At 44.3% G+C, this 14,897-nt stretch overlaps 2 protein-coding genes across 13 annotated transcripts in view; one reads left to right on the plus strand and one right to left on the minus strand.

The window, feature by feature from the left end:
* Positions 1 to 3,856: 3,856 nt before the first annotated feature.
* PIGW (phosphatidylinositol glycan anchor biosynthesis class W) overlaps positions 3,857 to 14,897 on the minus strand; it is a 29,134-nt gene continuing 18,093 nt past the window's right edge. The window contains exons 1-2 of one of the 5 annotated variants that reach the window (XM_047832803.1): positions 7,548 to 7,655; positions 3,857 to 5,766 (exon numbers count right to left, since the gene is read on the minus strand). In XM_047832803.1, coding sequence (XP_047688759.1) covers positions 4,247 to 5,752 — 1,506 coding nt within the window. In that variant the 5' untranslated portion in view covers positions 5,753 to 5,766; positions 7,548 to 7,655 and the 3' untranslated portion in view covers positions 3,857 to 4,246. Of the gene's footprint in view, positions 5,767 to 6,782; positions 7,115 to 7,265; positions 7,502 to 7,547; positions 7,656 to 14,897 lie in introns of those variants that run through there. The other 4 variants (XM_047832802.1, XM_047832800.1, XM_047832801.1 and 1 more) reach the window with 4 other exon arrangements.
* Positions 7,678 to 14,897, plus strand: part of MYO19 (myosin XIX) — a 31,774-nt gene continuing 24,554 nt past the window's right edge. For 5 of the 8 annotated variants that reach the window (XM_047832782.1, XM_047832787.1, XM_047832788.1 and 2 more), the window contains exons 1-5: positions 7,678 to 7,816; positions 8,460 to 8,598; positions 9,815 to 9,967; positions 13,776 to 13,914; positions 14,372 to 14,520. In XM_047832782.1, coding sequence (XP_047688738.1) covers positions 9,956 to 9,967; positions 13,776 to 13,914; positions 14,372 to 14,520 — 300 coding nt within the window. In that variant the 5' untranslated portion in view covers positions 7,678 to 7,816; positions 8,460 to 8,598; positions 9,815 to 9,955. Of the gene's footprint in view, positions 7,817 to 8,459; positions 8,599 to 9,814; positions 9,968 to 13,763; positions 13,915 to 14,371; positions 14,521 to 14,897 lie in introns of those variants that run through there. The other 3 variants (XM_047832783.1, XM_047832786.1, XM_047832790.1) reach the window with 2 other exon arrangements.

A 14,897-nucleotide genomic window follows, 5' to 3' on the forward strand; every position in this document is an offset into this window, starting at 1 on the left:
TATTGGGGGGGCGCCTGGGTGGCTCAGTCGGTTAAGCGTCCAACTTCAGCTCAGGTCATGATCTCACAGTCTGTGAGTTCAAGCCCTGCTTCCGGCTCTGTGCTGACAGCTCAGAGCCTTGAACCTGCTTGGGATTCTGTCTCCCTCTCTCTCTGCCCCTCTCCCACTCATGCTCTGTCTCTCTAAAATGATTAACATTAAAAAATTTTAATAAAAAAGTTTTAACTATGTATCTTCTTAATTTTAGAGCAGGCACTCATTTTCACTATTGGTCTAGCTTTAGCTAAAACCAATACTGCTGGGGCGCCTGGGTGGCGCAGTCGGTTGAGCGTCCGACTTCAGCCAGGTCACGATCTCGCGGTCCGTGAGTTTGAGCCCCGCGTCGGGCTCTGGGCTAATGGCTCGGAGCCTGGAGCCTGTTTCCGATTCTGTGTCTCCCTCTCTCTCTGCCCCTCCCCCGTTCATGCTCTGTCTCTCTCTGTCCCAAAAATAAATAAACGTTGAAAAAAAAATTAAAAAAAAAAAAAAAACCAATACTGCTGCAGCAAATATTTCATGACTTAAGTCATGAAGAGAGCCTTTAGAGAATTTAGAGAGCCTTTAGAACCTAAGAACCTTTAGAGAACTTAACTCTAATTGACAAAATAAGTTATTACATAAAAAAGCCATTTGTTGCCTACTTTAAAATTTCAATATAGGCATTGTGAAATACAAGGTTGAAGGATTGGAAAGGCCAGGAAAGAAGGCAGTCAACAGCAGAGGACATTTTGCTGGTACCTAGTAACAGTTGGAGTGATGGAGAGGTGATAAATCATCAACAAAATACCATTCTTTTTCTTATTTGGTTCCTAATGTGTGAGAGCCAGCCCCAAAACTCAAGCATGAATGAGATATGACTATTTGCCAAGCTACTTAGGTTTAAGAGAAAGAAGAGGACCTAATTTTTCCTTATATTATTTCTTATCTTCATAGACCACACATAAATTCCTGAGGAGCAAAATAAAACTTTGTATGATTTATGCATCATATTGGACATCAATGCTCAATAAAAATAAAACTGGTTGCTATCTTCCAAACACAAGCTAGCTATTGATACATATTGGTAGGTATCTCCAGTTTAAGTTGGGTAATTTAAAGTCATGGGAATGAGTCAATTCCTTAAGATCATCGATAGAATAAGGTCCTAGACCACATTATACTCTTCTTTTTCCCCCTTCCTTCTCTGTCTCCACAAATTGATAGCTGAGGGTCACCTAGCTGGCTCAGTTGGTGGAGCATGGGACTCTTGATCTTGGGTTTGTGAGTTCAAGCCACATGTTGGGTATAGAGATTACTTAAAAATATTCAAAAAAATTGACTGTTGGAAATTAGCTAATTAGAATAACTTATCGTTGTTTTCATGATAATAACCACATTGTTTTATGTGGTAGTAAAATCAATAGCAGAATGTAAATTTATTTAAATTGCCGTGGTTGTCCAAATCTGAGGATCTGTGAATTTGGTTTTCTTTTTCATGAGCTGACAGTGGGAAGTTTTGTTGTGTCTGTTGAAAATAGAGACACACAAGGAGCCTGGGTGGCTCAGTCAGTTAATTGTCTGGCTTCTATGCAGGTAATGATCTTGGGGTTCATGAGTTCCAGCTCCCTACCAGGCTCTCTGTCAGGGTGGAGACTCCTTTGGATCCTCTGTTACCCTCTCTTTCTGCCCCTCCCCTGCTCGCACACATTCTCTCTCTCTCAAAAATAAATAAAATTAAAAAAAAAAGACACATTTCCTCCACTTAAATTTTTTTAAAGGGAAAATAATGTCTACATATAAGCCCCTCGAAGGCAGGGACTTTGTCTTACTTTTCATTTCCCCAGTATCTATACCTGGTACATTGGAGCTCAATAAATGAACTATCTCTTTCTCTTCTATAAACTAGAACCAAGTCAGCATGGTCTTTTCTTACTAATTGTTTTGTTTTTATTAAGCTATTTCATTAGCTTTCTCTTACATGACTTTCATAATTAGAGGTGGAAAAAACATAGAGTACACTTTGTTCTTTTAAGTTATGATTCATTATCTGTAATTGTGAGACATAAACTTGAGAGATATTTAAGACCCGGAAAAGAATGAAGGAGCAGTTACAAGAAGCAGCAGACCAGTTAGACAACGTGATCATTTAGTCATCAAATAATTTAAATTACTTTTTTTTTTTAATGAGAGAACAATATTGTTAGAGTCTCCTCAGCTCTCCAGCTTGGAGACTGGAGCCTATTTCAGATTCTGGGTCTCCCTCTCTCTCTGCCCCTCCCCTGCTTGTGTTTTCTGTCTCTCTCTTTCTCTCAAAAATAAATAAACATTAAAAAGTTAAAAAAAATAATAGATTAATTCCAAATATCATTGATTATAGTTAGCAAAAATGCCACATAAATACTAAATTAGCCATTCACATAATAAATTTAAGTAAACCAATTAGTGTAATAGTCATATTTAACGACTTAAGGAATAAATTTTTAACTAATTTAGAGGCAGCTGATCAAAACAGAAAATTGAAAATTTAATGTTAGAGGAGGCTCCACCCATACTACAAAAATAATCCAGGTTGCTTACCAAATATAAAATTAACTTGAGCATTCTGACCCTTGCCTATTTCTATAATGATTAGATTTCTACTTGAAAATAGAAAATAGGCAGATTTTAGTTTTTTTCCACTTAAAAAAAATTTTTTTTTTTTTTTTAGCATTTATTTATTGTCGAGAGAGTGCAAGCAGGGGAGGAGCAGAGAGAGAGAGGAAGACACAGAATGTGAAGCAGACTCCAGACTCTGAGCTGTCAGCACAGAGCCCGACACAGGGCTCGAACCCATGAACTGAGATCATGACCTAAGCCAAAGTCAGACGTTCAACCAAACAAGCCATCCAGGCGCCCCTTCCCCCCCCCCCCCCCACTTTAAACAATATACAGGGAACATTATAATCAGAAACTAAGAATTTTATATTTTTAAAATCTTAACATTTTGAACAGCTGGTTCAAATATCTACTTAGAGTTTTTAAATGACTCAAATTCTCAGTAGGATATTAAACTTTAATATAGCTTAGTTGTATTAAATCAGCCTAGTACATGATTTTCTCACTGGTTCTCTTTCCCTTTAACATAGTAGATGAGATAAGGCCCCTGCCTGCCTCTCTAGCTTGTTACTTTCTCCTGTTTTCTGAACTCCAGCCTTGAGTTTCAAGATGTACTAGTTATCCTCCCAACTCAGGACCTTTGCTGAAGGATACATTCTACCTAGAATGCTGTTTACCCCTTCCCTTAACCACAAACATGGTCCTCAGACCATCCATCAGCTCTAGTTCAAAAAAATACCATCTAGGAGCACCTAACTGGCTTAGTCTGTAGAGCACACAACCCTTGATCTCAGGGTTGTTAGAGCCCCATATTGGGTGTAGAGACTACTTAAAAATGAAATCTTTAAAGAAATACCATCTGTGGGAAAAACTTTGACTCTACTAGGTCAGTTCTTGGTTTGACACTCTTGGCAACCCATACTTCATGACTTAACAGTTTATAATTGTTCAGTGTCTGTTTCCCCACTAGATTGCAAGCTCCAAGATATCAGGAAACCTGCTTATCATTCCTAGCATAGAGTTGGCTAAAAAAATAATCAGTCCCAAAGTAAAACTATTGTCTCATAATTACTAGGCATGTAAACTGCATCATACAATTCATTCCATTTGGAGCATTTAACTGTTTTCTGACTTTGTAGTATTTAAGTATTTGATTATAAACACTTGCTTTCACATACTTAGGCTTTTTTAAAAGGTTAAAATTGAGCAAGAAGTGTTGACAATTCCACAATTCACACTGAGATGTTTTCACGTAAATTTTATTATAAGTCATACAATAAATTCACATTGAGATGTTTTCATGTAAATGTTATGTCATACAATAAAAAAATACAGAATGGTATGTAAGAAGATAGAAAGTAAAAATCTCCCTCACCCTCCAATCTTTCAGTGTCACAACTGCAGTTTCTTTAAAATACTGAAATTTAATAAATATTCTAACGAGTCACAAGACTTGTTTCTCTATTGGTTTGTTTTATATAGTGTTGAGACACATCAAAACATTAAGCATCATTTATAGAGGGTTGAAAAAAATACGGTTAACACTGGGTTGCCAAAAGCCCATTTTCTTCACATTTAATATTCTTCCTCATTAAAATATTGCTCTAACACAGGTACTTCCTACCCATACTGATCACCAAAATTTTATTGTCTTATCTTGCAAGTGTAGCACATATATAATTAAACAGTTGGTAAACATATAGAGATTGAGCACAAATAAGGCCCACAAAGTACTGCTGTGTAATGTATCTATCAACAGGTTGATCAGACCAGTAGTTATATTTGACAGCAAGAAAAAAATTAACTGGTTTCTGTTCATAGCTGTGATTAAACAAAGACTGGGTTCCTTTCTTTCAGCTTCAGAGACCAGAGATTCTAAATGTTTTTTATTTGTGACAGACGAATGGATCAGTTTCCAAGAACATGGTACCACAGCCTCTTTAATTAGAAATTTGGCAAAACTCAAAATTATATCACCCAGTAATAAACTACTAAGAAGGATCAGGCTAGAAGCAACTATCCAAATACAAAAGGCTAAATTGGCCATTCTCCGAGATACTACTTCTACATTTACCTGAACTATGTAGAGAGATATGAAGAGACTAATAGCTGTCAGCAAAATACAGTGGGCTCCTTTTATCCAGTCTTTGACATGTGATCTTTTTTTGAGCATATATGACCCTGTTTGCACGCCAGCCATATGAATTGCCACATACCCCAAGGTAGAAATTATTCCTTCTCGGTTTGCATTTAATAAACCAACCCTTGTGCCACTACCATCAGTGCCATACAAAATTAACCTTTTCAGTGGGGTAAAGTCAAGGGCCAGCTGGTATAACACAATAATGCTGATTGCCACAATCCAGGATTTATTGAGAGGGAAAATAATCAAAAGCAATGATGTTATCAGTTTCACAACTATTAAGGTAAAGAAAAAGTTCCAATGAACTCCATACTCAGTCAAATGTTCCTGATAGCCTATGGCTTTTATAATGACTAATCGTCCTATTCCTAGGAAGACTAATGGCCAAACAGAGTACAATGACTTTGTAAGATAATAAAATCTGGACTCTTCTGTGTATTTTTTCCTAACTTCTGGACAAACCATTGCAGTCCCAAAAATAAAACCTCCTACTCCAAAATCCATCGCTCCTGTCCCATAGAGCTCAGTTTTGGCAAATCTTCTGGGAAAAAGTGGAAAGTCCACAGCCAAAATGGCAATAGCAGTAAATGCACTGTTAATTACACGGAAACAAGAGATGGCTGGAATGTATTCAGATTCTAGACTGATTTTCAAGAATTTTTCAAGCATTTTCTGGACAGGCATTCTGGCACAAGTTCTCCTGCAGTATATTTGATAGAACAGCCCTGCCCCACAGATAATTACAGCAAGGTGCTCAAGGAGGACAAATGAAGACAAAATGGTCAAAGTGGCCACCAGGGGAATTATTAGGGAAACAAAGTCAATGAAGAATCTAGTTCTCCAGGTATGTGAAGAACACAAGTGCTGTGAGAGAATGATGAGGAGCCCTCTGCACACGATACAGAGTGCAGGCAAACACAAGCCCTGGGTGACTTCCAGCACGCTGGTTCCATTGTGGTTACTGACAAAAGCTTCCTTCATCTGCTTCTGAGACATTTTTTTCCTTCTTCCTGTGAAAATGAGCAAAGGGATGCATTGGAAAAGCAAAGTTCTTGTGGAATTGACATATATATGAACCTTACTGGATTTTACCCTTATTCTTAGGTTTCAGAGCAGAACTTTAGGCTGTAATGATTTCAAATCAGAGCAGAAACTAGAATTTGTGATTTTCCTTCCAAAGATTGTGGGAAGAAACCTAACACTAACACATCAGGAAAAGAATGTCATACTACTAGTATGAAATTATTGGTTAAAAACCTTTAGCTATTCTCAGTATAAGGCAGACTCAAAAGCAATTTCGGATATAACCCCTGAAAATGTTATCAGTCAGCTAGGAATTCCTATTACAAAGTATAGGATAAGTCATTAAGATCTTGTAATACAAATTGAATACACCTAACTAATGACTTCAAGTCAAAGCCAAGAGGGACAGGGAGAGAAGGCATTTAAGTACACCTTGGAGTACTTCGGTTTGTGTGAACAGCCTCTCTGAACCCATTGCCTCCAGTACAAAATACTAGTTCTCCAGTGACATCCAGAGCTCCAGGAGTCGTCTCCCTTTTTTTTTTTAGAGCACGAGCAAGGGAGGGGAAGAGAGAGAAGGAGACAGGATCTGAAGCAGTCTCCACTCTGACAGCAGAAAGCCCAATGTGGGGCTGGAACTCCCAAGCTGCGAGCTCACGACCTGAGTCGAAGTTGACTGCCCAACGATAAAGCCACCTGGGCGCCCCTACAGCCAGTTTTAACCAGTTTTCAGGTTAAGGTGTAGATAGGTAGAATGGATGCTAATACTGGGGAAAGGGGCGAGGGCAGGGAGGCATGGGTGTATGGCACACACTAGTGTTAGTGGTCCAAAGGGATGTAAAACACCTTTCTGTCATGTATCAGTGTCTGAAAAGTGGCACACAGGAAGAAGTTTGTTGACTAAACCAGAACCATGTTGAACAAATGAATGCATACATGCCGGATGGTCTGAGCCAACAACAATATCTCACTGTAACAAACCGATACTAGTGGGGGCGCGCACCTGGGTGGCTCAGTCAGTTGAGCTCGGACTCGATTTCCAGGCTGGTCATGATCCCAGGGTGGTGGGATCGAGCCCTGTGGCTGGCTCCACTCTACCAGCTTGAGAGTCTCTCTGCCTTTGTCCGCCCACCCTCTCACGTGCACTTTCTATTGCTTTCTCAAATTAAAAAATTTTTAAAAACTGGCCTTTAAAAATAAAGGAGTCCTTTCCCCGTCTGACACGGCTGTGGCGGCCCTTACACTTCACGTGCCTTCGATGTCTCGGCGCCCTGGCAGTTTAGCCCTCTATGAGCCCCGCTGCCAGGCTCCCACCGCAGCCGCACAGCCCCCTGGGAGCAACCCGCTTCCGCCTCCCGAGCCCGGCTTCCGGCCGACGTGGGGCGCCTGCGCTTCCTGGCGGGTGGATTCTGCGCGCGCGCCCCCTCCCCCCCCCCTCCCCCCCCAGGACTGGAGCCAGATTCCCGGCCCCGATGTCTCCCCATGCCTGTTCTTTCCGGTGGTGGGCTTGCTGCATCCCGGTCCGTCAGAGGAGCCCCGAGCGGAGCAGGCGCGTCACGCGTCTCACCGCACCCTCTCGAACCCTTTGACGGGGCTCTGTCGGAGTGGTGGGGTCTGAGGCCCCGGCTCAGTGTTCAACCACGGCGTCCTCTACTGAAGGACCCCACGGCCCTGTGAGGCCCCGGAAGCCCTGCTTCTCCCGCCAGAACACGGGAGGCCTGCGGCTCATCCCCATCTTACCCCAGCTTCTCAAAATAGTTTGTCCCACCTGAAGCCCTAACTCAGACCCCGGCATTCCCAGCGGGCCACGTGCGCCCCGCGCCGCCGGTGCGCGCCCCGCCTCGGGGGAGGAGCCGGCCCGCTCCGGCCACTGTGTCAGAGCAGCAGCCAGCTCGTGCGCTCCGGCCGCCCAGGCTTCCTCTCCACCCCGGCTCGCTCCCGCCCTTTCCTCTTCCCTTTCATTCCCAGGCTCTTCCCGCCGCCTCTCCCGGCCCGCCCGCCTTCGCAGTCGGCTTGGCGGCTCAAGCCGTGGGACCGGTGAGTGTCACCCCCAGCCCAGATCCGAAGCGCTTTGCGACCCCGAAGGGGCAGGTTTGTCCATGGAGCGCTGAGGAACAGGGGGCGTCTTCCTCTCCCTTTTCCCATTTCCTTTTTGACCGTCTCTTATCTCAGGAGAGGGCAGCCCAGCTCCTGGCCCCTGCCAAGAACAAGAACCTTCCATGGTCACCCTCCACCTCTCCACCTTGTTGGCAGGAGGCGGCCCGAAGTAGGGGAAAGGTCTCAGCTGGTAGGCTGAGTCCCGGCTCCTGCCCCTCTCCTCGTCCTCCTAGGGACAGGGAAGGGGCGGCTGGTACCGGGAAGCGTCAAGGTAGCCGCGCCCTTGGCTAGGGTCACATCCACCTTCCTGGGAAGGACGTACTCTCCCCGTGCCAGGTGCTTCCGGAGCGGCACCTGGTCCAGAGAGGAAGTCCTGGTTCCCGCCGTGAACCTGGGGATGGCCCCCCTTGGGTTCCCAGGACCCTCACCCAGATTTTCTCGTCTGCCCTCCCACTGCCCTCTAAGCCCAGGAGGAACCTGAGGCTGGGGAGGAGGAGCCTAGTGATCAGGTTGCTTCTTGCCTTGGTGTTTCATCTGTTCATTACCATCGCTGTTCTACCCACGGTGGTCACACCCTTTCCAGAAATTCTAGGCTGGTAACCGCGAAAACTGGAGAGAGCAAGAGCTGGGAGAACTGGAGAAAACCGCTCTCATCTGACTTGACTCTGGCTATGAACGAACGCTGCATCGTAATAAACAACTTTTGCAAAGCTTCTTCTGAGGTACTAGCCCATTTGATCCTTAACTCAGCATTTTGAGGTGTAGATATTAGTATTCCTTTTTGCCAACGAGTAAACGGAATAAGGTTTAGAGAGCTAGTGTGATCTGCCTTGCAGGAGTTGTGGTCTTTCGTTTCTAACTCCACAACCTATTATGCTCCCCCTTTGATCCTCTCTTAAAATGAGCTTCGAGTTGAGGGAGCTTTGTTCTCCTTGAGTCTTGGTTGGCCTCCTCATGGCTCTCTCTTGGACAGCATATGGTTAGTGTCCAAGGTGAATGTGCCCAACACATTTCTGATGCCCTCTCTCCTTTTTCCAGTTTCCGTGAAGTCCTTATCCCTGAGTTCTTTCAAATGCCGGATGTATTCAGAGCCTCAAAAAAGGCTCTGGCAGGGTTAATTCATTACAGACACCCCTCATCCTCATCCCTTCTTGCTAGGGAGGTGTGAGATCTGGGAAATTCTGAGTCTGAGGGTCATTTACAATTTTTCAGAAATTGGCCTGGGTACAGCCTCACAACGCTCCGTCCCTGAGACAGATTTTCCTCTGAAATCCTTGCCTTCTTAATGTTGACACTGGACTGTTCTACCTGATTAGTGTCCCCAAATGGATTATCTGTCTTGAGTAGTACTAACAATATTCCCCCTCTGAGTGAATATTCAGATTTGTACTCCCATGACATCAATGACTTTCACAACCCACCTGAAGGTTACCTTGTAAGGTAGATTTTACTATCCCCATTTTCAAGATGAGGGATCAAGGTGGGCCAGGAAGATGATGTGGCTCTCCTATGAATGACTGAGCTGTGATTTTGCTCCCTTACAACAACTTTCCTAGAGGATCAGGAATTGACTCCAGCCTCCCTGCTCTATCAGTTACTGACTATACTAAAATAGGATGCGGAGAGGATAGGACATGAGACTTCTCTGTCTCCTAGTGTCTTCATTCTCCATGGCACACTGACTCAGAACCTATGTAGCCCTACCTCAAACCCCTGTAGTAAAACTGGCCCTGAAGGAGCCCCGGGAGCCTCTCGAGGTTCTCATAAAAGTTTTCCCTGTTCCCTAATAGGCAGGGGATAGGACAGACTTTTCCTCTTTGCCCAGGCTTGCCCTGGTTCTCATTGCAGTTCCTCATGCTTGGTGGGAGGAGCAAGAGTGAGTCACTCTGGAGAAGCCCTTACCTGTGTGTGGCCCTTGTTTTCTCTCTCATGTCATAGGCTCTGGGGGTGACTCTTCTCAGATTCCTCTGGAACTAAGCCCTTTGCTGGACCCATGCTCCAGCCTGTGCCCCCATGACCAGGTGGATAGAACTCCTTGTGTCTATGACCCAGAACCCTGGCTGACCACATTGAAGCAGGATGCTCCAGCAGGTAAAACCTCACCTTTAGGTAACCTAGGCCCTGAAGCACCTAAGGCACCTTCCCATCTGTCACTTGGCTGAGTGAAATTTCCACTTGCCCTGACCTGGAAGGGAAAGATCCCTTAGAGGTTTTTTCTTCTTTTCTCTTTTCATGTAGTCACTCCAGTCACTTTTCATTTGTCGTTGAGAATCTTTTCCTGATACCTAATTTGAATCTCTCTTATTATGGTCTTTAGCTCTTTTTCCTGGGAATGGTAAGATGGGATTGGTAGGGGAATCCTGAGGGCACTTTGATGATTTCATAAGCCTGAACCAGTGAGGGAGTCCTGAGAAATGTCCCTGCCAGCCTGAACTGTTGAGGTACAATGAAAGCCTGGGGCTTCCAAGAGGAGGTGTTCTTTGAAGCTGAACCTTAAAGAATATGTAGGAAGTAGATGGGGGAGAAGGGAAATAAGTAGTCCAGGCAAAGAGGTCAGCTTGTGCAAAAATGTGGGTGAAGATGTCTATGTGGAAATATAGAAGAATTCTGATGAATGGATCATGAGTGAGGGGTTGCTATTGTGACATGAAACCTGACCTTACTCCAGGCCTCTGCCTCTTTAAAAAGGCTACTATGGCCTCAGCCTTGCAGGATTCCAAATCACCCATCTCCTATCCATATCATCCTTCCTATGCACCTCTCTGTCCAGAGAATGCCAGTAGATGTTCGCTGAGTTTTTACAAAATGTTGCCAGGCACTGGGCCGAGGCAGATGTTTAAGGTGATACCTGCTCTCTAGGAGCTCACAGTCTAGTGGACTCCTAGGCAGGTGAATGCCTGAGACTTAATCAGGATAACCAAGTGTGAAGCCAGGCAGCCTCAAGGGAGCCCTAATAGACACTACTACTTGATCATCTTCCAGACTTTTGTGTCATGAAATGGGCTTGAGACTGCAGAGAAGTCGGTGAGACAGTTGTCTGCTCTGGGCTTTTTCTGTTTGTTTTTAACTTTTTTTTTTTTTTTTTTTCTTATTAAGAAAGTAGTAATGGGGTGCCTGGGTAGCTCAGTTGGTTAAGCGTCCAGCTCTTGATTTTGGCTCAGCTCATGATCTCACAGTTTGTGGGATTAAGTCCCAGGTTGGGCTCTGTGTTGACAGCATTGGGATTCTCTATCCCTCTCTCTCTGCCCCTCCCCAGCTCTCGAGCATACTCTCTCTTTCAAAATATATAAACATTTTTGTTTTTTTTTTAAAGCAGTAATGTTCATCACAACCATACTAGCAAGCTGCTCTGTGTTGAGCCCTTGCTATGTAGTGGATAGTATGCTAAGCATCTTACATGTATAATTTTGTTTAGTCCTCAAACAAGTTACAATGTTATATGTACAGTGCTACTGTATCCCCATTTTGGAGATAAGGCTCAGAGAGGTTAAGTGACTTATTCAAGGTCACATTCACTATAAGCAGTGTAGAAAATATAAGCAAAAAGAACATTAAATTTTAATTGGGGTGGCTGGGTGGCTCAGTTGGTTAAGTGTCCAACTTCTGATTTCGGCTCAGGTCGTAATCTCATAGTTCATGGGTTCAAGCCCCGCATTGGGCTTCATTTCGCACTGACAGTGCAGAGCCTGCTTGGGAGTCTCTCTGTGCCCCTTCCCCACTCATGCATGCATGTGCTCTTGCTCTCTCGCTCTCTAAATAAACCTTAAGATTACCCATAATTTTACTACCCAGAGATAACATTTTAGAAAATATCCTGTATTTTTTTCCTAAATATATATATTTAAAACATCTGAAGCTATCATACTTTTTTGTAACCTATTTTACTTCATTGTAAGGATTTACTATAAATTGTCTACCATTTGGTCATTTGGGTTGTTTTCAGTTTGCTTTACAATTACACATAGCTGAATATATACTGAATCTTCTTATGGCCTTTACATAGGACCGTTTTCTAAAAGCAGAATTGCAGGCTTAAGAGGCATGTGTAGTTTTTAGGCCTTGACATATTATTGCCTAATTAAAGAAGAGCTGCTTTTAAAAGAATAATAATAGCTAACTTTTGGGGAATATGCCAGGTGCCTTCTCTAAATCTTGATGTGCTTATTAGTGTCTGAGGTAGGTGCTACCACCATTCCCATTTTACAGATGAGGAAAATTGAGGGACAGAGAGATTAAGGAACTTACATAACATTGTACAACTAGGCAGTGGTAGAATCTGGATTCAAATCCAGGCAATCTAGCTTTCAGGTCCAGGCTCTTGACCGTTATACTTAGCTACTTCCTTGGTTGGATCAGAGCTGATCATAAATGATGGCTCAGATTGTGATTTTTACCCGTCTAGAACAGAGGGATTTGCATGGATCCAGCCATGCTCTGACCTCAGCATTTATCCTGGAGGCCAAGAGCCTACTTTGTGGACTATGGTGGGCCCAAATTCAGAAAACAGGCAATATCTTTGGAAGGAAACTTGTTGCTGGGCCTCTCAGATGACACTTGCCACCTTGGCTAGAGGGGGTTGAACTTTTAATGTTCACTAATCTCATTGGAAACCTACACAGGTCATATCATTACTCCTTTCTCCAAAAGCAGATTTCAGCCAGGTGCTACTACCTTATATTCTCCACCCCATCTTTCCTGCAGTCTTCAGAGAGATAGGAGGAGAAATGGGACCATGAGAGGAAAATGGAAAGAGAAAACATGTGGAAAGTGTAGGCATAAAGGATGAGCAAGGGTGAAGGAGAAAGGGCCTTTTCCTCTTGGTACCTATTCTTAACCTCATCCAACTTCCAAGCCAGTCTCCCTCTCAAAAAGACCCAGGGCAGAGGAAACTAATTAAATAGGCTAAATTTAAGCCCCAAGAGCCAGGTGATGAAGGTGTGGGGCTACCTCACAGCTGATTTTTTATCACAAGCTAAATGGTCTCTTTCAAAAGCCCAAACCATGATTCTTTTTTTGTGTGTCCCCCTACAGCAGCCCCCAACCTTGGGCCCCACCCCTGCCAGGCCTAGTAAGGCTGGTAGCTGGCCAGCCTGAAAACTGGAGCTCATCCAGAGGAGAGGGGATAGAATTTATTCATTTATTGAGTACACACTATGTGCCAGGCACTAAATGCTTTGTGTATCTCTTCTTTTTTTAAATTATTATTATTTTTTTTTTTTTTTAATTTTTTTTTCAACGTTTATTTATTTTTGGGACAGAGAGAGACAGAGCATGAACGGGGGAGGGGCAGAGAGAGAGGGACACACAGAATCGGAAACAGGCTCCAGGCTCTGAGCCATCAGCCCAGAGCCCGACGCGGGGCTCGAACTCACGGACCGCAAGATCGTGACCTGGCTGAAGTCGGACGCTTAACCGACTGCGCCACCCAGGCGCCCCTTTAAATTATTATTTTTAGAGAGAGTGTGCAAGCTGGAGAAAGGGGCAGAGGGAGAGAGAATCCCAAGCAGGCTCCACGCTGTCAGCGCAGATCCCAACGCACAGTCCTGGGATCATGACCTGAGGCAAAATTAAGAGTTGGACGCTCAACTGAGTGAGCCACCCAGGTGCCCCTAACTCTTCCTATTTTTCTGTCCAGTAGCCCTGTGAGTGAAGTGGTTTTATTTTCTTTTATTTACAAATGAAGAAGCTGTGGCTCAGTGAAGTTAAGTAGCTTACCCAGGTTCATAGGCTTAGTAAGTGGCAGACCTGAAATATGAACCCCAGCCAGCCTATGTTATTAGTGTCTGAGGTAGTAGAACTAGAAGCCTGTTCTCTTGCTGCTATATAGGCCCCTACCCCTACATTGCTGCCAGCTGGTCTCAGTCCCAGCTTTCATGGCCCTCTTCTCATGGCCTCTCAGGTTAATGGCCACAGGTCAGGCTCTGATGCCCAAGGAGGAAAATCCCTCAGAGAAGACCTACAGGAGTTCCTGGGCAGGGAGGCCCTGTTGCACGAGCTGGATGACCTCACCAAGGTGAATCCTGTGACGCTGGAGACAGGTATGGGCCTCCCTGTCCTTAAGAGTGCCATCTCTAAGGGGTGCCTGGCTGACTCAGTCAGTGGAGCATATGATTCTTGATGTCAAGCCCTATGTTGGGCGTAGAGATTACTTAAAAATAAAATCTTAAAAAAAAAAAAAAAAGTGCCCTCTCCAAGAGGGTGGAGATGTGATGTGGGGATTCAGCCAGCTTCCCCTGGTCAGAACAAGGCAGACAGGACTCCTGACCTGGAGCCAAATGGGCTGCTCCAGACCTCTGTCTGGCAGTTGCACCCAGGCTCCCCAGGGCAGACTTTGCTCCGGATTTGGGTCTCATCTTAATTAGATCTTGGACCTATTCATGAGGGAGCTGCTGGTATCTAAAGGCACTTGGCTAATTGCAAAGGTAGCGCTGTTAGGCTAGTGTTTGTCTATGTTTGTATTTGAGCCACAGTTTGCTAAAGGTGCCTCTGCTTCAGTCCTGAGGTGTTTGCAGGCTCGGTACGCAGCGGACATGTTCTACACCAGTGCTGGCTGCACCTTGGTGGCTCTGAACCCCTTCAAGCCTGTCCCTCAGCTCTACTCACCAGCACTGATGAGAGAGTACCACGCTGCTCCTCAGCCCCAGGTAAGCCTCAGCCACTTCCTGGGCCTCAGGGCTCTGCCATGTCCCCCTGGGCCTCCTTATAGCATCTTCATCGTTATCCACCTATTCACCAGCCATGCAGTAGTTCAGAGTCTGCTGGTGCCATGGCCCTGCCCACCAGGAGATTGAATTTTGGACACATGACAGTAGGTGCAAAGTGGGAGATAAATACTTGTTTAACTGAGTTTGGAACCTAAAATAAGGGTATGGGATAATAGATTTTTGTCTTATGTGTGACTTTATTAATAGGAAAGAATTTACAAAGGTATATTTGTGTATTTAATAAACCACATTTTTGAAAAGAAGAAAATTACATGTGATTAGGACTGCCCTAGAAAACTCTGCATGTGTTCCTCTTT

The sequence above is a fragment of the Prionailurus viverrinus genome, chromosome E1, assembly GCF_022837055.1.
Source record: "Prionailurus viverrinus isolate Anna chromosome E1, UM_Priviv_1.0, whole genome shotgun sequence".
NCBI lineage: Eukaryota > Metazoa > Chordata > Mammalia > Carnivora > Felidae > Prionailurus > Prionailurus viverrinus.